Below are 25,519 nucleotides of genomic sequence, written 5' to 3'. Positions count from 1 at the left end.
GACATCAATGAAGCATAACTGCGTAAGCGCTTTATTTCATCCCAGTTTTTGATAACTCAGACTGATAACTAATCATATTGAAAGACAATGTGCTATGATACAGGAAACAATAAATGCTCCCCTTTGAAACCTCATCTATTCTTTGTACGCTTACTATTCAGGAGCTTATCTCTGTCATCCATTCCCCCAGAATCGTTCTTTCCAAATTCACGTTAAGGAAAGGTTTGGGGCTGCATAATACCAAAAAGAGGAGAAAATTGAGTGAAAATAACATTTTCTAGGTACTTGGGGGGGGGGGAATAACTAAAAAGAATGAAGAAAGTGACAAATGTAAGCCAAACCCTTAGCCTTCTAGCTTAAATTTCCATAAATTGCCCAGGGGTCTCTTGGGTGTTATTTTGTTCGGAGGCTTTAATCTTCTGTATTCTCTATCAAATGTGCTACAGGAATGGCATTGTTTTTAATGCAAATTGTTAAGAGATTTAGCTCATGTGGATAGATAACCAGTGACCATCTCAAGTGTTTCTCTACAGAACTGTTGAACATCAAAGACAGAATATTCTATATTTTAAAATAAATCATTTATCTTGAAGTGCAGTGTTAGATATTTTCTGTGCTAGATACTTTCAGTAACTATTCATGCTATGAGGAAGAACACAACATTAAAGTAAAAGTTAAATATGAAAGATAGTGAGAGGTTGTAAAGCTGTTCTGTCATGGCTTGATTGGCCTCTGTCAAGTAGTAAGATTACCAGGACAAAGATGCAAGTTCAATGGTGATAAACAGAGGAAGAGCAATTTTGCTATTTTAAGTGTGGTACTGCTTGTGATGTTTGTCGTTAAGTGAAACAAAGACTTCAGATGAGCAGGGAACATATGTTGAGTTGGCCATATTTCTGCTTAAAGATCAGGTTTGGAAATGCTCCTCATTCACTGAATACATTTTAAGACCCACAATAAAATTTAAGACCTGAGGCTGCTTTTTTTTTTTTTTTTTTCATTTGGAATAAATGTATTGAAATGCCAGCGTGTATACTGGGAGAACCTGAATATACCAAGGAAGCCTGTTCTCCGTCCTTTGTACAATGTTGTGGTACTCTGACATGAAATCAACGGAGTTACGGTGAGATAAATCAGGAGTTATGTAGAGGTGAATTCCCATTGTAATGTGTTTGCTCGAAGTAGTCTTTTACCTAGTTTGATTATCAGGTGAAATGCTTTTTGCTTTACATTTTCACTCACATACAATATTCTCATTGACCCAAGTTGGATTTTTCATGTAAGACAAATGTGAGTGGTTTGTGAGTGGTTTTTGATTTGGGATGTTTAATACCTTGTGCAGGCATATGAGTTATTTTTCAAGGAAGCCCAGTTTCTGAGTTTACTTCAGCAGATTCCTGAATGCTTATGGCGGAGCAACAATTCTGTCCCAAAGTCAGAGCTATGAAGAAATAAACTTGGGAAAGGGCTTTCAGATTGCGAATTTATATAATTTTATATCCACTGTGTCTTAGTTCAGAAGCTTGTGTTTATTTCTTACTTCCACAAACGACAAACACTTCAGTTTGAGAACTTCTTTCATCATTTAGGCATATCTGATATTTTAAGGGGTGTGGAATTAGCGGAGGGGGATATTTGATTTGATCATAGTGTGCATTTTTGTGAATTCAGACATGTCAGTGAGAAGAGCAACTACTTCTTCCCTAACTTGTGGGTGAATGCTGTTTTTCTTGAATGTTGTTCGTTTATCCTTGTGGATGTAGACTGTCGCTACTATAAAGCCTCTCTTCTCCAGCTTTTTTATTGATTCTTTCCCTATTGGGCTTTTGTTGTTTTGACTGAATCACCAGAGCAGTGTTCTGTTCTCATTCATGATTCTCCTGCAACGTTAGGTGTTTGATCATTTTTTTCCCTCTTCTTCTTTTCCTTCATATCACAGTGACTACTCCTTCAAATTTGTCTGGTCTGACTTCTTTCTTCTGCTCTTTCTCCTGTCTTTCAGGCTCTTGTCTACCTTGCCTAGTCTCCCGCACTTTGGGAGAGTACTTCTGTGGCTTTAGTTAGCACATCTTTTAAAATAAACCCCGGATGCTTGGTCTCAGCCTTTAGCTCTTGGTCTTATTTCTTCAGCTTTCCTTTAACTCTTCCCTCTAACCTCTTGCTCTGTTGCAGTCTGTCCTAGAAGGTTTTTTCTTTTCCCTCCAGATTTTATGTACCATATCCTCTCACTTTCACCACAGAGGACTGCACCGTCCTTTCCAGTGCCCCCCCCTTTTTTTTTTCTCCTTCTAGTTCTCCTTTCTATGGACAGTGCATGTCAGACTTCCATCTCTTAGAATTAGATCTGCATTTTTAGCTTCCAATCCAAAACCTACGTGCGTGCCTGTTACCTTTTTGCCTTAATAGAACCTCCTCCTACCTCAGCCACCTTCTCCATTCTCTGCTTGATGCAGATTGTCCCCGTGGCCATCGTGGGCTGCAGCAGGTATGAAGGGTGCAGCTCCACGGGCCTCGCTGACACTCCGCGGATCCATACAGGCTGAGCACCTGGCCCGTCACAGTGCATCAGCTCACTGCCGTCCCTTAGGGTGTCCGTAGCTGAGAAGAATAACAAATGGATGTATGCTAGTCTGAGTTTAAAGACTTAAGTATCAAATGCTGTTGTTCAAAATGCGTTTGCAGCCTGCCTCAACATTAAGCATACCAAAACAATAATACAGTTATGGTTAGTATTCTTCCTGCCATATCAAGCACGCCGGTAATCTGTAGGTCAGTGGTCTTGTGCTCCTGTAGCATTCTTACTGCTTGCCTATTCCTGATCTTCTCAGATTTATGTACAGATTTCCCCTTTCAAATTCAATTATTAATCTAATAAGTGGTAACAAAACAATAAAGCTCATGTATTCAAACTACATCGTCATGTAATGGCTACGTCTAGGGAGCTCGCCCTCTTGGATACAGTGAGTATTGTGGCCCACAGCTGTTTTCTTCTAAATCTCTTTTTTTAAAATGTTTGCAAAAATCTGTTTTTGTGATTTCCTGCTCCTCTGGCTTTAGGAGGCATGAAGTATTTCTCATACTAATGAGACAGAATGAACTCTGGTGTTCCTTGTGGTATGTGACTATAGTTTTCACTGACACCTTCACCACTGATCACATATCTGTATTTCACAGAACATTAGTTAAGCTAAATATTAAACATAAGTCCCAGAGATTGCATTGTGGCTGCATTAAGAGTTTCTGGAGAGCATCCCATTAGGTCCTCAGTGCGCTGCAGCCTTAAGATCTAATCAGCATCCCTCTTTGGATTACAAGGAACCCAAAGAAGTTGTTATCCTAATCTATGTATGATCTTATAATATTTGACTTTCCGTAGCCACAATCAGCGCCCTGTCAAGTATTCCCATAGCAAAAGTACATTTGCAGCGAAATAAGCCAAGTAATTGACCTGACAGGATGAGCAACCACTTCCTTTTGACTAGATACTTTGTACACTTAAGGGTGTGATGTGACTGTGTGAGTGGAAAGTTCAAAATGAACCTTTAATTATTATTTTTTTTTTGTTCTCACAAGAGAATATATGAGAGAGAAATTTGGATTGATGCAGAGGTAGCAGTTCACTTAAGGCTTTGCTTGTGTTGTAAAATGGATGCTCACAGTTTGGTAGCCTGTAAATATTGTTGAGACATGAGATATGCCTTTGTGCTCACCCCTTGGGTGCATGGAATAGGTACCTTTCAGAAACACACATGCTAAATGGGAAGGACTTCAGTATGCTGTGCTGGAAAATGCTGGTTTTTGAACCTTTTGCTGTTAACATTGTAAATACTGTCTTAGCTTAAGTTAATATCTTTTGAAAGCCATCATGCCATTTTGAATTACTGCTGTTTTCATCATTTTTGAATTTGTAGTTTTGTAATGTGTCACAAAACATATCTAAATAGCCTTAGAGCCTCTGCTGCTTTTTCTCAGATAGGATATGGCATAATGCCTCACTTGGTTCCCTACATACTTTGCATGCTTGAGACCAGAGCCTGCTTTTAGATAACATAGTGCTGGAACCTCACATGAAGGGTGAGATCTATTCTGTGCTGTAATCTGTGATCTGTGTGTTCAGTGGCCAGATTCAGTTTGATCTGAATGGGCCCAAGATTTCATCCTGAAACTCCAGGCCAAGGTTGCCATTGGGAAGCTGCACCCCTAACTTTCATGAATAATTCTTTCTGAAGTGAATGTTGGCAGTGCCTGGGATAGGACTGCTCCCATAACCAAAGATAACTCATGCAGGATATAAGTCCTGCTTATAAGTCTGCTCTGCTGACATTGAGACTGGGCTTACGACTTCATAGTGATCTGATCTTGCTGTAAGAGTCACACAGTCTATGGGTCAAACTGCCAAAAAAATCCCTGGACAGATCTCCCGTGAAGGGGGTGAATACAGCGTGTTCCTACTGCTTCTGGGCTGGATTATTCCCATACCTGTGGATTTTAATCTTGATTTAGAACATGAAAGGAAGGGAGACTTGTGCCCCTCTTGGCCTTTTAGTGAACAGATCGCTTGTGGTTCGCAGTATTGTGTCAGCAATGTGATCACGTATAGTATATTAAAGTGACTGTTGCTTACAACAGTTTCCCTTCCGTCTCCCTCAGGAAACCAGCAAGTAGTACTATACCTTCTGCAAAGTACCAAGAATGATTATAACAATATTCTGGAGCTTGATGTTGGTGCCAGTGATGTCACTACATCAGGAAGTGTTATAAATAAATAAATAAAATGTGGCATCTTTTCAGCCTTCTAACGTGTAAAAGAAAATGGGGACGGAAATCATTCAGCTCAGCCTATGTAGGTGGCTTTGCATTCTGTTTACAAGCCGTACTCAAGCCTTATTCAATCCAAGCCTGAGTGATCTTGAATTGCTTAAACCAATTATTGTTTCATATTTTTTATTTAGGGATCTCATTGTGGCATTAGCCTTTCTTTTTTTCTTTTCTTCCCTATACAAAAACAAGTATATGAGTGTAAGGATACACGGAGTCATCAGGCAACAGACATATGCTTTCCTGTGCTCTCTGCAGGGCTTGCAGGTTCAAACACAACCTGCCTGAATCATAAGAACTTTAATTGAGTAGATAAAGAGGTCCTCGTAATTATAAACTGCAGTAGGTATAACAAGAGGCTAAATACATAGCTGTGGTTTTAATTAGCTGGTGCTTCAAATTAGTAATTGTGGTTTCACTCAGAAATCAGTGACTTTATACACTGTTAAAGCCTCATCACTGTGCAGTTCATTCCTCATTATATCTCTCGGTGTGAAGCTTTCAATACAACATCATGCTGAGCTAAAAAGGCAAAAGTTGTAGATATTTGGTTATCTTCCAAGTGCAGTGGAGCTCTATGGAGATTTAATTCGTTCTCGCCAGAGAAAGGAGAATTAACTGGGTTTTGTTACATATATAGTATGTACGTTTGTATGTATGCATTCGTACATAGGGGTGTCCATGGCTGTGTGCATGCATGTCCAGAATCTATCAGGAAAATACTGCTTACAACAGATAACATCAGTGTGTAGACTGAATCTGCTATTCAAATTGTTGTCTGGAATTTGGTAGCTAACTGACTGACACAAAGCAGAGCCAAAAGCCTTATAACAAATCAAATACGGGCTGAAAGCACAGAAGTGTCCCTTAATGCTTGTCACATGAGAGGCTGTCAGTGCAAGTTGAAGCATGCATCTTTTCCTTTCCTCTTTTCTTTCCTCTTTTTCCCCCCTCCTTCAGGGCTTTAATTATATCTTTTCCCTCAGAGGAGCACGAGATAGTCTGCAAAGCCAAGAGACCAAAGTACTTCAGTGCTATTCAGGGGAGAAGTGAATCTGGTCTCTCAGCTTGTCATCTAGGTCTGGCAGGTGCACAGAGTAAGCTGACATACAGATAAGTGCCATTCGCCATTGCTACACTGAGGTGCTAGATCCTTTTCTGTTTGTGTGTGTGTAGAATTACCTGATACAGGAATCAGCTATCATTAAGTCCCTTCTGGGAGCCTGCTGTAAACCCACTTTTTAAAACCCGCCTGACACCCACAGTGAAGCTGTACATAAATTTTAACAAGTCCATGGGACAGAATTAGGTGGTCTCAATCACGTGAGGCTGAACTAGAGCATTGGGATGGATGGAGACAGGTGTTACACAGTTAAATGAATTTGAAGATGTTGCTGTGCTTCCTTGACTTCGCATTTGCTTTCTCATCACAGATACTTTCTTTGTGGGCACACACGCCTGCGTTTGTGTGTCTGTGCGCGTGTATTTTACAGACTGTTCATACAAATGCGTCAAAATATAGCTTGTTCTTCTACGTTCCCTTAATTTGGAAAGAATATTTTGTCTGTTTTCATTGTAGAAGTGTACTGTCTGTCCTACTGGCCAGTTTCATATAGCATTATGATTCCAAATCTACATTCGGGAAAATTATTCAGTGGCTGTTTCTTTCTTTCAGATTGTCCTCAGCAGTTGCATTGTTTCTGATGGTTTTTTGCTCTTACTGATACTAATGAACATGTAACTAAATTATGGGGAAAATAATGTGCTGTCTTTTTTTGTCTTTTGCTTCTGCAGTCACTATGAGCAAGACCGGAGTGCACTTAAGCGGAAAGAATGGGAGAGAAGAAACCAGGAAGTCCAGCAAGATGAAGATCTCTTTGCTTCAGGTTTTAACCTCTTTGGGGAACCCTACAAGGTAAATTGCATTGTTATGCTTTACATTTTCAGAATGTCTTGTACCTGAATGCATTTTACAAATACAAATAAAGCTTCTCATCACCTGTAAGAAATGAAAGTATCAAATTTGCCTTGGTACTTATGCTCTTGAATACGGTGGTTATCCAAAGCAGCATATGACAGCAGAGCAAACTGAATGCTCTGCCTAGCGCTGCATAGTAGCATTGACAGAATCAGGAATTTTGGTTACAGTCCAGTTCAAGATTTCTTCCTCTAAACACACAGCAAAGTCCTGCAGTAGAAGCAGGTGCAGCTGATATCTCTACAAGTGGGTTTGTACATACAAAGCTAGCACTTAGTCCTTTTATTTTCAACAAGAAAATATACCTGAGTTGTTAAAACCAATGTCCTCTCTACAGATAATGAGTTCATAAGCTTTCTTGTGCAATCATAACCATCCAAAGAACTCTTTCGGGAGCCTGCCTGAATCTTTGGGGAGCATAACAAGGGTATGAAAGGGAATTATGACAAGTCTTATTCTCTCTAAGGAGCTTTGCTGCCTGAGATTTTCATCACCAAGGGATGTCCCCCTTTATGATTTCTGCTGCTTTGATTTTCACTAAGACGTTCCCTGAAGAATTCATCAGAATGTAAATTTCCATATCTCTTTCTCCTCCCAATCAGTGACATCCATTGAAAGGCCACCACTTCATCTTTCCATTTTACATTGTTAGCAGCTGTAGGGAGCATGAGGGCTCTTTGAAAATCGCCCGAAAAGGAGGAGGAAAGACTGGCATTATTATCAAATGGTGTCTAATAATTATAGACTGGGAGACTGTGGCGGATACACTTGACTCTTAGCTGCACTGTGGTTCAGGCTGACTTAAGGAGCAACAGGCCTCACGTCCTTGGGGTGAACCTGTGGGCTGGAAAGCCCCTGGCTCACATACAAGGGAGTGAGGTGTCATGAAAAATATTACGAAAGGTGGTTTTGAAACCCAAAAGCGCAAGATAACTGAAGTACAAAACAAGATATTAGAGCTACAACAAAGGCATCTATTTTGTCTGTACTGTTCACTAGTACCCAGTTACTTCACGTAATAATATTACCATCAGGATGGGCCCAATTTGCGCTTTCCCAGTATTGCAGCTGGACTGCCAGGTGCAGTCTACCTGTGAGCAGGGATACTCTCAAGGGTAGAGATTCCTAACCTGAGACTAAGAGATCTTTCCTTAACCAAGGCGGGGAGATCTCTTACCCACGACAGGCCCAAGTCTGAGACTAAGATTGGATCTAGCAGCACCTAGGCTCCAAAAGGAGTTTAGAAAGCAAGGGCGTCCACTCTGAACCTCGTAACTCGACGAGAGGGTGGTCCTTACTCTTTGCATCTCCGGTCTCCGTGTGAATCACTCTAACTTGATTGTAATTCAATTTGCCTTTGTATGTTTCTTCTATGCAGCAATTACTAAGGTGAACCTTGCCATCAAACTTACTGAACCTTGTCAAACCCCTGCTAAACTGTGTTAAATGCCATCAAACTTATTGAACTCTGTCAAATTATTATTTTACCTCAATAAAACGTATTGCTGCTTTTCTCTTTTGAGTGAGGTCCATTCCACTCATCCGCGACAGAGACTATGCAGCCAAATAAGGACTATGCACCAGGACAGTTTGTGGGGTTTTTTTGTTTCGTTTTTATAAAAATCTAATCAATGTACTATTTCTGCATTGGAGCACATTTTAGCACCCTTATTTATGGAAATAATAACTTAATATTACCTGATATTTTTAAGACTTCCAGCAGGTTGTATAAATGTTTTTGTTCATGTAAGTGGTCATTTGGAGTTCAGTAGGTACACCAATATGCAAACCACAGCAAAATTTTGTGTCAGGAACTAAAAACACGTGCCCACAATATCTGTTGTACCATTAGAATGGTAATACCTGATTTTTCATCTGTTTAGTGTGCATGTATTTACACCAAGCATACACAGAGCGTATGTTTTGTTAAAAACTGAACAAGTACAAAGCAAAAAATTTTCCTGGTGATTTTTCTGAGCAGTTTTTTTTAATTGCTTTTCACCTGCTTGGCAAAGAATTTTGTCAGACCTGTGAGACTGAGCAAAACATAATGTACTACTATCTTAAAAAAGCACTGTAATTATAAATTGTGAAAGATAAAAATTAAGAGGAAATTGCAAGTAAAAATCTGTCTTAAATTTGCAAAACAAAGAGAACCAAGACTGAGTAGGAAAGCTAGGTCTTCCCTACATTTTAAATTATGGGGGAAAAAAAAAAAGACAAAGTGATAGACTGGTAAGATTTTAAGTTCTGCATAGCAAAGAACCAGCCACAATACAGTTTCCTGGGAACTAACGAAAGCTGGATCTAATTCTTAGTGGATATTTAGTGACTTGTATTCTTAAGCAAGTCCAAAGCTGAATTCAGGGTTTTGTTCATGTTTATTCTAAACTCAAATGAAGAGGCCGTGAGGTGAGAACAAATGTGCTGCGTGTTCAATTTGAATTCCTTTCCTATTTTGAGAGGAACAGATACTTCTGTGTGGATGAGCCTCAAGGCCTGGTGCAACACAAGAAGCTGCACCCATCTTGGGTCTTCTGGTTGCTCTCAGTGGGAGCAGAATGAGATAAAACACTGCCCAGCAAAGTCAACTGTTGTGGCCTGTGATGGGCACAAGGTTTGCATCCTCAGCTGGGCCAGCTCTACTAATGAGCATCAGCTCAAGGGATGGCTGGTACGTTTCTGAAAGATCTGGGGAGGTGAGGTAAGATAGAGACTACAGTGGTAAAGGGAAGGTTGGCAACGTCAGGTCTCAGGAAATAGAAAACATCTCTTTTCCTTTCTTTTATTCCCAGACCTAATGTCCTTACTTGTTTATCATTCCTTCCTCTCTTGCTTCAACAGTAATCCAGAGAAGGGACTGTTGGGGTAGGGAGCACCACCACTGCTGTTTTGATATTTTAAAGACTAAACAACTGTCAGCTGTTCTAAGATTGCTCTAAAGATGGGGATATTAAAACTTGGTCAAAGGAAGAAGCCCAGGTTTTCTTACGGAGCTTACTGCCATTGCGTATCATGAGACGTGTGGAGTATCTGCCTCCATCTGTCATTTCTTTGCTCTACCTGTTAGAGCATCATCTTTTTTTCTATCTCTCTGTCAAATGAAACGTAGGTGATCATTGTGGTTTTGGACAAGTGCATGTTTCTACATTCATTCTTTGTAATATATGTATGTGTACACATACATGAAAAGAGATATTTATTTCTGTGGGTGTATAAAATACATCTGTACATGCTTATTAAAAGATAAAAATGTTCTTTTGAAGCTTCGCTGTCTCATGTGGAGGAACACCGCCTTTGAGAATGTGCTGACATCCAGCATTGTTGGGGTGGTCGGGCAGTGGGGGCTGGGTTGCCATTTAATGCAAGTGGATTGCAGGTCTTGCCTTCGAACTCTGGTGCAACCTGCTAATGCTTGATTTCGCAGAAGTGATCAGAGAAGGGCCTGCAGTGTGATGACAACAGACTTTGAAAAAGCAATTTCAGAGTTTTCCTGAGCGAAGCTGCAATTTTACTACTGAATTGTTGATACCTTTTAATGTTTTCAATTAGTAAAGAATTTCAAAGACGAGTACTTTAGAGAAAACAGTAGGAGTATTTTTGTTACTTTTCAAAAGAATTGCCTCAGAAAAGTTCGATTTGAGAACGAGAGCCCGATGGGCAGCATTTCCATTGGGGAGCCTTTGGTGAATGCGAAATCATTTCTGTTTTTCAGGTAAAGCCCCTCCATGGTATCCAAGCTTAGCATAAAAAAGATCTCAGCTTCTAATCCATGGAGGATAGTCTATCTATGAGGCATGAGAAAGCGAAGGAATTATGAAACCTCAAGTTTCATACAAATTTTCACAAAACCCTTGTAAATTGGGCCTATAAGTTTGAGTGTATTAGTTCTTTTCTTTGTAAAACTATAATGCAATAGCTAGCTAGCAAATTAGTCTTCCAGTAGGATTCTATTACAGATCTTTTTGAAAGCAATGGAAGCAAATGTAGGAAGGTGTACGTTTCCTAAATTAACAAGAGCCTAGAATGAGGGGGAAGGCTACTAGCCATGAGTCACAAACCAGACGTATAATTTATGCCTTGGAATACTCAGAAAATGCTTCATTTCCTTGATAGCGGCGAAATTGTGATTCAACATCTGTTCAGAAAATAAGATGTACAGAGGTTTTCTTTAAGAAATCAGCCAATTATCCAGAATGTAAAGGTAGAAATTGTCCCCCCTCTGGAAGTAACAAAGAACAACCAGAAATTATGACTGGATTTTTGGTTTGTCTTGCTGGTATCCAGGCTTGTCAAGAATACTCTGCTTCTCACGAGACATCCTGAATTGGTTGAGGAAATAAAATAAAAACGTTAATGTTATGCTTTATGTTTTAAATGCCGATAGTACACTGCACTACATACCTCAGCTAGTTCAGGTTGTGATGCACAAGTCTGGTTTTAGCTGTGTGTGCTCTAGTTTTATATAAGCATAACCCAAATTGCCGCTTACGTTCACTGTCTGTCTTTTGCTTTGCAACCTGGTCCAAAGGCCATTGAAGACAGTAATAATCCTTCCACTGACTTCAATAACTATTGGATATGAGCTTTAGTGCACTTAAAATATGGTAAGGATGTTTAAGTTAATTTAATCTCCATGCTTTTCAGGACATATGTTTTTTTTATTAATGCCCCCTGTAAATAACTACAAATAGTAATATCTAGCATTTATACGATATCTTTTATCCCCAGGATGTGAACATTCTGCATAAAACAGAGTTAATATCAAGCAAAACTATATTTATCATTATGTGACGTGTAAAAAAAAAAAAAAAAAAAAAAAAAAAAAAAAAGTAAGTTGAGAGAATCAGATATCTCCAACACAGAAATGATTGAAAAGCTCTAAATTCCAATTAAAATATTGATTCCCTCTGTGAGGATCTAGACAAGAGCCATTTAATGTGCTGTGATGTTGAAGTGTTACAGTGATGATACGTTGTCAGTACTTTTTTTTTTTTTTTTTTTAAAAAAAACCAACTCTTCTGCTTTCTGGAAAGTAAGCTAAATGCACCCTGGAAGTGTAGCTGAAGCAGAAGTGAATGGTCAGGCTTTTTTTGATACTTGATTGTTTCCCATGTGCTATCCCATAAGGAGTTAAAGTGTTTGGGGAAGGAGGAAACAGAACAAGTATGTAAGTGTTTAGACTTCGCATCATAATTCCTGCTGGGCCCTTAAGCACAATGGAATCTCCTTGTTTTAAATTTGGGGGTTGAACAGAGAGAGCCTGGTTTTGGCTGCTGCCCAAACAGCTCATTGTGCAACTCAGTTGAAGGAGACTGCTCATATACAAAGAGCTTATTCTTGCCTTAGCTAGAATATAATTTTTGCCACTAAAATGACCAACCTAGGGACTTAGTGAATAAAAGTGATTCGTGATTCTCCACAACTGGGATTATTAACTGTGTCAGTTAGGAGCACTGGCAAAATGTATATAGATGAGAACCACATTGAACAGTTAATTTTTAAATCACTGCCTCAGTGCAGTGGTAATATATGTTACAATCCCTGAGAATGAGCAAAAGGAAATTTGCATTTATTATCTTCTTTTTCAACATTTTTTTATGGCATGTGCAGTACTACAGAAAAAAAAATATCTTTCTGCAATATTCTTATCTCCTGACTAGTTCAGCAGTGGGTAATATAAGCAGATATTTCAGGAGAAATCCATGCGTGGATTTTTTTCGTCATTCAAACTTCTGCTTAATAGTTGAGGAAAGTGGTATTAGTGGCACGGTAGGATCCCTTGTCAAGGAATGAATTGTGACACTCTCTAACCAAGCATGAGCTCATAGTGTTGCCTTTCCCCATCTTTATGGCCTGATGTTAAAGCATCTTTAGACTGTGGCACTACTTGCTTTATTGAATGAAAAAAACCCAAACCAAAGATAAGTAAAAGTATAGTTGGCTGTATCCTGAAGTATTTTATGTACACTGCAACTTCGTCATTTAATTACAGGCTGTTAACCAACTGCTTGAGCAGGAACTATAGTGTTGCTTTGTTTTTATCCTTTGAGTCTTGTAAAGTAATAAGCATGGGGAATAACATGTTTTAGTTCTCTGCTGGTCATTTCAATGGAACATAAAGGTCAATAAGAAGGCTGGTACTTTGGGCCTCTGTCGGGTGAGTTAGAACAGGAAGAGAGAGGAAATTAGCTGCCTATTAATTATTTTGTCCAGCTTTTTACAAGTGAAAGGAAAAAGGAAATAGAACCAAAAACGTCCACTTCATGCTTCAAAATAAAAAGTATAATAGCAGTGAAACACAGATGAGTCAGTATTTATTTAATAATTACTGGAATTCAAAAAAAAGCATGTTTCACAAATACAACCAGTCTGCAGACAACGGAAGAATCTTCATACTTAAGAATGTGGCAATCATGTCTATTTATGTCCTGTAAGAAAATATTTTTGAGTGATCTCTTATTTGAAGCTACTGTAGCATTTGAGTGGGTAGAAGCTTTTTCTTTTCTGGATTCAGATGGTAGATACCTCAGGTCAAACTGAACCCTCTACAGAAAAGTAATTGGAGTTACACTGCAGTGAAGAGTTTGGCGCTATATGTTTATTACAGACTACCCAGCTTCTATTTATGGCAGGAGTACGGGTCAAGGGGCTGATAGAGCAATAACATACTTAAATAAACTGTGTGATTGCAATTCAAATGCTCAGTAGCCAGTAATTGCACGCTCATGTTTTGCACGATGTGAAATGAACAAGCCCAACATCTCTGACATAAAACCAGCTTATTTTGCTCCTAACATCCATAACTGATGCAATTTAAACACTTCTCTGAGAGCATATTTAAGAAAATGGGAAGCAGTATACAAGTGTTACTCATGCAAGCCTGTTTCGAGAGATTCTTTGAACACAGTTATTGATAGGTTTTTCTTACATAACATATGCAAAATGTAATTGAAATTAAATTAAATGTCAGCATGACACCATTAAACAGCTAACATTTGCCATCTTCTAAGACAACTATTCTGAGCAGTAACTTTGTAATCAAGAATTTACTCACTCTTCCTCTATTTATTTTTTGATATTTTAGACAAATAAAGGCGATGCCCTTGCAAACCGTGTCCAGAACACATTGGGAAATTATGATGAGATGAAGGACCTGTTGACCAACCATTCCAACCAGAGCCACCTTGTAGGAATCCCAAAGAATTCTGTCCCACAGACACCCATTGACAAAAATGAACAGAACTTTTTCCCAGAGCCAAGAAACAGGATGATCCCATCTCATCAGATCAGTGGCCACTCATCGACATCAATGCCTCCACCTTCTTCATTGTCATCTAATTCTACTTTGCTACACAGTCACCAGAGCAGCAGGAAGTCAAGGACAGACTGGTCACGTGGTGGTCACAACTCTAGTGGGGCCCAGCCAAGCCAATCCAGTAGTCAGCAGAGTCGGACAAAACATAGCTCTTCTCATGACCAGCCACAGAGCAGGTATGAAGACCTCTATAATTGTCAGAGTGAGCAGCATAAAAGTGGAGGAACTGAGGAAGCAAATTCTGTGGCAGCATCTTCACATTCAAGGAGGCATACTCATTCAAAGTCAGCAGCTGGAGAACATACTTACAAAGAAAATAGTCATTCGAAGTCACCCACAGAGCTTGAGTTTGTAGGTCATGGTCCTGGATCTCCACTTCCTTCCACATCTTTGCTATCTGCGAACAATGGTCTTTCAACCCAGAATTTCCCACCAGGACTTCACTGTAAAAACAGCATGGTCCAGCAAAAGCCTACAGCGTATGTCAGGCCTATGGACGGTCAGGACCAGGTACCCAATGACTCACCTGAACTGAAACCTCCGATAGAAATTGAGAGTGGATATGGAAATCAGTCCTTTGGAACACTGCTGGAAGGAAAAGTGAACACACCTAGTTCGAAGAACAAAGTACCAAAGCTCAACATTCCTCCTGTTACTGAAGTAAGTAATTTAAAATATCTTCTTTCGTGTACTGCTTGAGTATTTCATGCACTGAATATTTTCCCCTGGAAATATGCAGTTCCATTTCCTGGAATTATGGTCTAAAACATTCCTTTTCTCTAGAATGTGCATGGCTACTTTTGGCAAAGTTTGTTGTGATAGTCCCAGTAGCAATATTTAATGGTGTTTTAAAAGCATGGTTTGGAATGCTAACATTGCTCGTTTCTGATTAATATTAAAAGGCTAGATCTCTGTTGGGTGTAATATATTTATACCAGCTAGAATTCTGGACAGAGAACTCTAATATCTCAGTTCATCTGCAGTTTTCACTCTTGCATTTTCAGTTAGGAGCTAGTTTGATAGAAAGATTGCTGTTTTAAACTCTAAGGAAAAATGCCAGTGTTCGAATTTCAGTGGTACTAAATAGTTCTACCAGTAAGGAGTTTATTTGCAGAGTTTGCTAAATTCCTGTTGCTTTTAATGGAATTAATGTGGCTTAAGTTCTGAGTAACGCTTACGAAAATGTGTCCCATTAAAGCTTTTATGCATTTTGAAGAGCTCTTAATATCGGGATTCAGTCCCAGTCTCTGCTACCAACAGTTTAAGCTGTTGAATTTTGTATTGCTGGTCAGTACAGTAGTCCTGTGAGGAACATTTTAGCTGGTTCATATTCATGTCCATTCCAAGCACAGATGTATAATAAGGATACCAATTGAACTATTTATTCTCTGTATACTTTTTCTCTAATTCTGAGTTTCTCTAAAGCAGTAACCTTTGCAAGGTAGGTTTATAGTGTACGCATGAGCAAAATGGCAATATGGGTTTTTCATAGCTTTCTGTTTCCCCCAAAATATTTCCCTGCTTGGTAATATTTTTATACTAGGAATGAGGAGCGATGCATTCTTAAACCACTTTATTGCAAAAGGTCAGCTTTTTCTATTGGAGTAATTGTTTCAAGCCAATAATTTGTTTGACTATTTAAAAACTTGATGTTATTTATTAACATTCCAGGCAGCAACAAAGACTGATGTGTTTTGCAGTAGAGCTTGGAATAATTTTCTGGGAACTGCATCTGAAAACAGTAAAAGGCCTATTTATATCAAGTGGAAGCTGAGGGTTGCTTGCAGATGGTGTTTTATTAGAAAATGTATTTGTTAATAAACGTAGCTTTGTACAAGATTACTTTACAGATGTTTCTGTTTATTTTTACCTTAGGTTAAAAATCTGCTGATGTAGATGGCTTCATAGTCTGTTGCGATTTGTTGCGAGCATTGTTTGGCAAGTAAATAATTGCATACAAAGGAAATAATGATGTTGCAAAAGCAAATAGATTTTTTCACTTTTGCCATCTATTAACGCTGTGAGTCAACAGAGGTACTTTAAAGTGCAGCATTAATATGAAGTATTTTTGAAATAGAATGTACCTTTTGCAATTTGGATCAACTATCAAGAATGTATTTTTTTCTTTCTTTAATTTTTGAGTGAAATCCCGGCACTGTTGAAATCAATTGAGTTGTTAGCAATGTTTTTTGGGCACAGGATTTCACCCACAGTCTTTTTGCATAGCTCTAAGAACCTCTGATGTGACCTGTTATTTTTGGAAAGATTCCTAGTCACACAGATCAAAAATTACATTGTGAATTTGTTGCTATAGCTGCTTTAGTTTATATCCTGTGTAGTGAAAAGTATAGGTGTATAATTAATTTCATTTATGATCAAATAAATGGTAAAATCTAAGCACTTCAGAAATGAATGCAGATAATAATCTTAAAACAGTCTGCGTTCTAAGAGCGAACAATAATTTGAAGAGGGAAAGAAAACCCAAAGCTGCGTTAAGGTTACAAATAACTTTCCTTTCCGATACAGAACATATGACAATAGCCAGACTGGTGGATCTTTTACAGACAAATCTCCTCCTGAGTTTGGAGGTTTGGATTTTTTTTTTGCCTGTGTCAGGACTGTGAACTTTGGCCCTCTGTGTTTTTCCACAGATGTGTATCCTGAATTTGATTTACCCTGCGTTCAGCAATAAAACTCCTTCCAATCCAACGTTATAGATAACTGGTTTAGTTTAAGCTTAATCAGAACTGACAGTGCACACCTGTGAAACCCATAACCTTTTCAGAATGACTGCAGCGAGTGGCTCTGTTGTAATCTTTATACAATTGATGTGGAGGCTTATGATCCTTCGGTGGTGCTTATCAATTTATGAACCTTCCCTAGCCACCTCAAGCCGTAGTGATCTGCTTGAAACAATTTTGCTCCTGCTCCCCGGGTTTTCATCCTAACACCGTTCCAGGTGGTGGTGGTGATCTTCTTCAAACTAGCAGTAGGAGAGTTACTTTTTGAGGGTATTTCTCTATAATTTGTTCTGTGGCTCTCCTCTATCTTTGAGTCCATTTTTTTTCAAATTGCTGAGTGTACACACAGAGATTGCACACCAATCGTTTTTCAGTAATTTCTCTCAAAATCTTGCATGCCTTTAAGATGAGGAATTCTGTGAGGAAATAAAATTCCTAGGTGATGGTTCTGCAATAATGGCATCTCTTAAGATGTGCAAAGTTGGAAAAGAAAAAGACAGTTTTTACTATCTTAAGGAGGACGAGGGGAATAAGTAACCAAATATTTGAACGAGCAGATTTAAAAGATGAGTTCAGACTGATGTGGAAATATGGTCTCATTTATCATGGCTTAATGGAATAGGATGTTGAGTGCCCTGGAAGCATTCTGCCATGTGTAAGGAAGTGATCAATTTTATAACATAATTTGTGTCACTTGAGGTGTTGCTCTAAGAATCTTTGCTCGTTTGCTGGGCCCAATTCTGCCCTCAGAGATGCCCATCCATCTTTCAGCTCCTCTGGAGTGGACAACATTGTTAATGCCTTGCTGCTGGCACGTCTCCACTGTGCAATGGATTGTGGTTTAGTGATTTCTGAGCTTGGAGAGATTCATGGTAAGTTTATACAGGCTTACCAGACTGGGTCAGGATGTAGTGTTAGCAGCACTTGGGCAATCATGGACTAATCCTTGCCTGTGAGTGGATGCTCTTGTGTGATTTCCAGACCTTGACTCACCCGCACAGGGCTAGTTCAGAGCTTTCTGCACTGGGAGTGGCCATTTCTGGTGGAGAAAGAGGAACAGGAGAGCCTCTGTTGACTGTTAGTTATGTCCTATAAGGATTTCTTTAGGATTTTGTGATCCTTTTGATTTCTTTTATCTTTCTCCTTCATTTTACTTATCAGTATTGTTTCTAAGCCTGAAGGTAAAAAAATTTAAGTGTTTGGTGCCTTGAGCAAAACCCAACGCACCCTGGCTTGCCAGCCTCTGAGATTCAGAAATTGTGAAGGAGACCTTTCAGAAATGGGAGTCCACAAGGCCATCGTGTGACTTCAGGGGGACACGCAGGAATGCACCAGATATCATGACACAGAACTGATAACAATGGCCCTGGAGCTAAAACTGATAGAAAAATTTATAGAAAGCCTCAAGCTGTAAACATTATTTCCTGGTCCTTTCTTATTAACTCTCATCTCTTTAGTCTGTTTTTATATATGTAGTTACATACCTATACATATTAATTTTGAGCTTGCATTTAACATTTTGTAAATTGTGGCAAACCTGGGACATCGAAAAGAACTTTTTCATTATGTAGAATTCCACCTACTTAAATTGTATGATTGCAGATGATTGTTACTTGGCACTCAGAGAACTGCATAGTTAAATCCTGTGCATCTCTTCAAAAAAAGTAGAGGTTAGAGACCACAATAATAGCTGATCCTCTCTCTGCTGCATTAAAATCCAAAATCTTGATACACGTACGTATATTTAAACCTCTAGGAATGAGATGCTTACAAATGATTTCAAATTGACTAACTCAGCAGGAGACAGCTGAAAGAAAGCCTGTACTTTTCAGATTGGGCTCGAACACAAATTACTGAGAGTACTGAGTAAAGCAAAGGTTGTTAAGGTCTGTGGGAACATCAGATGGTGCATTCCTAGAAAATCTTATGTGCAGTTTTCCAGAACAATGCATGGATTTCCAATAAATGTTTAGGGATGGGAAATCAAGGGCAATTGAGATGATGTTTGATTCTCAAGGCAGAGTTTTTAAGTCCCACTGCAAAACTGGCCTCGCATTCCTACAAAGTAGCAAATGCTCGTATACAAAATTTCCTCCAAAATGCAAAGCTAGGAACAAATCCAAAAAGGCCTACAACATCTATGTCACCACCCACTTAAGTAATAAAAAATAGAGAACTTCTCTTTTCACTTTATTTCTAGGAAAATATTTTGATGGATTCAGTATACTGCAAAGTGATAAGCTTCTGTTATGTGTTTCAAATCATTCTGTTATCGCTGCACGTATTGATTAGCTTAGTACTTTCTGAGCTAGCTATAAAAAAGGCTGCTCTCTTTCTGCATTAAAGAGCAAGAAAAATTGACAGATAGATAACCATATTGATTGAACCTAAATAGTAAATGCAAGAGTCTTAGATATGACTTATAAAACTCTTTATAGGAACCAAAGCCAGTTTAATATTGTCTTTTTTTTTTAATTAAATGGAAAGTAGATGTCTTTAATTAACCACCCCCACACCCCTTTGATATACACGCTACTCTAGTTGCCAACTATAGTACATTACCATAGTTGTGGGCAAATCACTTTTTTCAGATGCAGGCTTTAGCTGTCCCCCAGACTTTGAGCTCTGAAGAAGAATGGACTGAATCATGCATTAAGCTGAAATCCCTTTGCTTGGTTCATATTTCAAAAGTCTGGGGCCAAAAACAAACCCAAAGAGCAGTATTTCTTGCAGTATTACAGGTTACGGCCATATGTTTTTCATTTGTAAATACTGTGAGAAGTAATGTTCTTGTGATACTTCTAAATGAAGACCATATGACACCACTCGACTGAAGACCTCTTATTGTGGCCTTTCTAAGGCTACTGTCCGTTTGCTTGGACAGTTGCTAGCAAAGCTATTTTTGCAGGAATAGCAAGAGGACAGCTTGCCTATTTTAAATCAAACATAAATAAGCATATTTAGGGCCTGATTTTGAACCACTGTGACGAATGGGAACTTTGCATTTCACATCAAACTGCAGAACAGGGCACTTTAAGTCAGTTGAATAGGTGTGGTTAAAAGAACTGACCGTGTATATTTGGGTTGGGGAAGAAAGGGTTAGATAGCTTCTTTCCCATTGTGCATTTATTAGTGTTTTTTTTTGTTTTTGTTTTTAAGTTACTCCTAATCTTTTCTTGTTGGGAGGAAGCAAAAAATCTCAGTGGAAATTAGAGTACCTCTATTTGTGAAGAGTCAGTCTCATGGTGTCTTGAAAGGTGATTTTTTTTTTTTTTTTTTTTTTTAAACCTTTTTGAGATTCCCAGTGCAAAAGTAACTGCTTGTAAGTGGCTTGTTATTGGTCCAAGTTAAGTGTAGGTAATACTGTTATTCAGATGGTGTCATATGAAATGTCGCAAAGTAAAATGACCTCAAGGCTTTGGGGAGAGCAGTAGTAGAATTTGTTTTGCTTGAGCAAAGATGTGGAGGCATCATTTAACAGCTGCAGGGGGACTGCAGGATGTATTCATAGCTCTGCCAGTAGGTTTGGTGTGTGACTATGGGGCAGTCACTTTGGTACTTTTCAAACTCATTATAGACAATTTAATTTGTAGAGGTTTTTTAATCAAACAGAAAGCAGAAATCTCTGTCAGTCCTGTTCCTCATTTTGATGAGTGGTCCTCAGTACTTTGGTACATCTGACAAGGAAAGGGAGTTACAGTATTTACTCTTCATCCATAGAGGAATATTGTTCGGATATCTCATGGAAAAGCATTATTAGGGCAGCTTTTCCGTAATGAAAACTACATCTTTTCTGCTTCCTTCCATTAATTTAAGGGAAACATCACAAACCATATAAAGACAGTGTTAAGTGTTGTGATATCATCACATTGACCGGTAGCATACTCTGAATAATGACCACGAGTTGGTAGAGCTAATTTTTCAAGCATCTTATTTCTATCCGTCTGGTATGCAAATGCGTAAGGAAGGATGCTCTTGGATCTTGATAGTTTGCTTATTTGTCAGCTAACTAGAGTGCTCTTCTAGGACCCGTCCAGCAGGTGTAACCAAGTTGCAGCCTTTGCACTATTTGTTAATACTTTTGTGGAACATGACCTGCTTTAATAAATGTATTCTTTGTGAATTGTAAAACAAAGAATTCTCACATAAGGAAAGATGAGAAAATGCCATTTTCGGTTATTTGAATTTTTTATTCTGTGTTTTCACTCTGGGCTGTGATCAGCCCTCGAGTGAACAGCATGCATACTTCTTACTGAGAACAGGATTGGAAGGTATTTGGATATCAGTGTTTGGCCTTCTCTGCTAGAATGAATGGCCATTTGTAAACTTTACTGTCAGCTATTTTAAATGTTGTTTTATCTGATGCAAGCCTTTAAACGCGGCTAGTTTGAAAGAACCTACCTACATATTCTTTACTCTTTCCTGTCGTAACTTTTGGATATTTTTTCCACAAATTCTTCTGTTCTTTTCATTGTAGAGAGCACAGGAATTAAAGTTTTAAATAGTCTGAGAACACAGAAGTCATGTGTTTTTTAAAGTGCAAGCGAGAGAGTATGCACACGTTTTTGCATGGGTAATGACAGCTGTTGTGAATCGTCACTGGGACTGAACCTGGGGCTTCTCAGGACAGTCTCCACTTCTTGATCAAGAATGGGGACTCTTGCCTAGTAGCTATAATTGACTTTCTCCCAGGGCTGCTCATTTAGTGAACATGATGAAAACATTACATCTAGTACACACCTGTTAAATGTATAAAAAGAGGCATAAAGAAAATACAAGAAAACCAGTGGGCGTAAATGTAGACTCAGAGAAGAAAGTTCTAATCCTGATGAAAATGATAGTCAAGTAGAAAATTGGACTTTGCTTTATCTGGTAGGTGTAGATCAGTAAGAAACAACTGGAATGCTCTTTTGCAAATGCCAGGAATCTGGACAGCTGAATGGTACAGAAAGTGTGATTAGATATTATGGAAATAATAGGAAACCAAACACAAACCACTGTTCAGATGCCATGTTAGCAGTTGAGACTGAAATATAGCTAATGAAAGGTAAAGAGGAGGCATAGTACCATATATTGTCAAGCTGAATGAAGATTTACAAAGAATATTGCAACAAGTAAACTAAGGCCTAGGGAAAGAATAAGAAGATAAGGTTATTTATGCAGCAAAGGTGTGGTAGGCATGAAGGAGATGTAGGTGTGACCTGAACATACAGTCAACCTTTGCTACAGCTTTGAGTAGGAAAACGCTGACCATGAAGCAGAGGATGGACAGTGGAAGTGAGGACAGGGAAACAACTTGCCATAGAGGAAAGACGAACTACAGTACTTAGGTGCGGTCATCTTTCTGGTGGGAATCGCAAGAGCAGAAGTGCTTAACTGTTCTTAAGTTCATCAAACTCCATCTTGTGAAAAGCTGTATGTGATTCTGTTTAACGTCTTTATTGATGATCTTGATAAGGACATAGAGTGTATCATCAGTAAGTTTGCAGATGACACCAAGTTAAGTGGGAGTGTTGATCCGCATGAGGATAGGGAGGCTCTACAGAGAGACTTGGATAAATTGGATCGATGGGCCAATGCTAATGGAATGAGCTTCAACAAGGCCAAATGCCAGGTCCTGCACTTGGGCCACAACAACCCCGTGCATCACTACAGGCTTGGGGAAGTGTGGCTGGAGAGCTGCCTGGCAGAAAAGGACCTGGGGGTTCTAATTGACAAGAGGCTGAATACGAGCCAGCAGTGTGCCCAGGTGGCCAAGAAAGCCAATGGCATCCTGGCTTGTATTAGAAATAGTGTGACCAGCAGAAGTAGGGGGGTGATTGTCCCCCTGTACTCACCACTGGTGAGGCCACACCTTGAGTATTGTGTCCAGTTTTGGGTACCTCAATACGAGAGAGATATCGAGGAGCGATATCTCTGGAGCAAGTGCAGAGGAGGGCAATGAGGCTGGTGAAGGGCCTGGAGAATAAATCTTATGAGGAGCGACTGAAGGAGCTGGGACTGTTTCGTTTGAGGAAGAGGAGGCTGAGGGGAGACCTCATCACTCTCTACAACTACTAGAAAGGACATTATAGAGAGGTTGGTGCTGGGCTATTCTCACAGGTAATTAGTGATAGAACAAGTGGGAATGAGTTCAAGCTGCAACAGGGTAAGTTTAGACTGGACATTAGGAAAAAATTCTTCACAGAAGGAGTGGTTAGACACTGGAATAGGCTGCCCAGGGAGGTGGTAGAGTCACCATCTCTGAAGGTGTTTAAGAGTCATTTAGATGTGGTGTTAGGGGATATGGTGTAGGGGAGAACTTTGCAGAGTGGGGTTGATGGTTGGACTTGATGATCCCAAGGGTCTTTTCCAACCTAAATGGCTCTATGATACGCAAGCAATTAACCCAGGATCCAGAAGGCAGCCTCCTCTCGCTCTGTGTTCTTGCATTTTTACATGCATGAAGATGCTTACTTGCATGCATACCTCTGAGTATTTTATACGCTTAGTTCGTTGACATGCAGAATTATACTCAGATATTAAACCATTAGAGCAATACCATATGAATCATATTTATAACGTACCTTCAAAGTGTGAAAATCAGAGGAGGGTCTTATATATGAGTATTTCCAGTTTTATGGCCAGAGACACCCCACTATAAGCTAGTTGTCTCTGATTGAAGTATGGAAAAGCATTTAGGAGCTGCAGGTGAAAACATCATATGGGAATACTTTAATAAAAAAAGCAGAGTGAAAGAAAGTTGAACATATAACTTGGCAACTCTCCATGAACGGCAGATATAGGTTAAAGTTATTTTGTTGGCAGGCGATTGCTAGTGTATTAGCAATGTTGGGGAAAAAAATGTAATTTCTGTATTTTGGCTTGTGCAGTAAAGAAATTCCTCCCACATAAATATGTTCATTTCACCTTCTGGGAAGTAAAGAAAGGAAACTGTAGCTGCAGTCTGTTATTTAATCCTCTGAAATTAGCATTTGGTGCTCAGGAAGATTGAAAGATTTAATGCCAATGCCTTCCTCAAAAGAAAGAAATGACACACCACATATGTTTTAGCACTGGTTAGACTGTTAAATGGAATTAATCAAAATCCATGTTAAAATATTTCCATGTGTTAATTAGCAACGGTTTGGATCATTAAAATACATATTGGCTTGGGAATAAATTAGTGAAGAAATATCAGATTGAATTTGTGGGCTTTTAATTGCAACATAATATACTGTGTGTTTTAGAAAGGTAAATGTAAATACACTCCTATGAAATGCTATGGCAATGTGCATTTAAAAATTGTGTAATAAAACAATCTAAAACAGGCTTTCGTTATGGCAGAGCAAACGATACCATTTCCCATTTTAAAAGAAACATTAAATCGTTCCCTCATATAATAAAGCGAGAGAAAAACAGTTTAAAAATGCCAAGAGTTTCATCTCAGGCCAAAGGAAGTTTTAAAATTTCTCCTTTGAAAATCATGATGATGTAGCAAGTACCAACACCAGGTCTCCTGTTGCGAGTAGAAGAATTCGCATTTGCCTTTCTGGTCCTGCTGGGTCACTGCAAAGTTTGTTTCTTGTTCCCTCATGCTGAGTCCTGAAAGCAGCAGAATAGCATAAATTTAGTTAAGTGTGTAAATGAGACCAGACAAATGGGTATGTTCATACTCTTAAATTAATACACACAAGGGAGGTAGAGATATCTACAGTAACATTGTAGGTATTTAACTCCTAACTGAGGGTAGAGGCCATGCTTGACCCACAGAGGAGGGAGGACCTAATTATTCTCCTAGGTAGGGAATGACTATTCTTCTTTCCGTCACAAAAGACTATGTAGGAATCACCTCCAAGAGGTTTTCTGAAGTTGCATCTTGGGGTTGATCTCCCACAATCACATGGGTGGGGATGATTTTGTGTACATCCACTGTGGGGGCTTAAGGAGGTGGTAGGTGTTGATTTTAATGTTTTCTGTGATTGTTGTTCAAGTAGCCATTTGTAAAATAACATTGACTATAAAGAAAAGGTTTGGGGAGCAGAGAGAGGAAGAGGTGAGGTTAAGTATAGATTCACTCACTTTCGAGGCTAATGAGCCTATTTTGGCTTGGATTTGCAAAGATCTCAAGAGGAGTCCGTGATCATAGGTGTAAGCCTCAATCCCCAATAATACTGCCAATTAATACTGCCAGTCTAAACATATTTCAGTTAATACATGCTGCTTTCCCTTGCACGCTTCCTCAGAATAATTTCCCATTGTTATATCCCCCAGATGTGTAAACTCGTTGGGTTATATTTCACTGAGCTGCAAGCTGTGACGCTTAAATCCACAAGACAAGCTGGCAATTACTTCTGCTGTTTGTAAATATCCAGGCACCCATTTACATTTGCCAGTATTTTAAATATAAACATTGAGATAATTCTTTCTTCAATATGTGACATGTTCCCTTTGTAAACTTAGAAAACCATAAAGATCCTCAGGTCACTTGGAGGAGTCAGGATTTTGATTTTATTACTTAGCATTCATCCTGAATGAAGGCATCACGTCCTGGTCAGTAACCTACATCTGTGGGGTTTAATCCTTTTTGATTCCAAGAAACCCTAATTTCCATGTCATCAGAAACTAAAAACATCTCAAAAATATATAATTTCTACTAGCACGTGCTAGTAGTGCTTGAATATG

At 39.0% G+C, this 25,519-nt stretch overlaps 1 protein-coding gene across 3 annotated transcripts in view; it reads left to right on the top strand.

The window, feature by feature from the left end:
- Positions 1-25,519, top strand: part of AFF2 (ALF transcription elongation factor 2) — a 346,222-nt gene that overhangs the window by 87,163 nt on the left and 233,540 nt on the right. For all 3 annotated transcript variants that reach the window (XM_074599583.1, XM_074599581.1, XM_074599582.1), the window contains exons 2-3: positions 6,613-6,733; positions 13,884-14,774. In XM_074599583.1, coding sequence (XP_074455684.1) covers positions 6,613-6,733; positions 13,884-14,774 — 1,012 coding nt within the window. The remainder of the gene's footprint in view (positions 1-6,612; positions 6,734-13,883; positions 14,775-25,519) is intronic.

Source organism: Larus michahellis, chromosome 9, assembly GCF_964199755.1.
Source record: "Larus michahellis chromosome 9, bLarMic1.1, whole genome shotgun sequence".
Classification (NCBI taxonomy): Eukaryota; Metazoa; Chordata; class Aves; order Charadriiformes; family Laridae; genus Larus; species Larus michahellis.
Note: the sequence above shows the minus strand (reverse complement) of the source record. Positions and strands in the feature narration are given on the sequence as shown.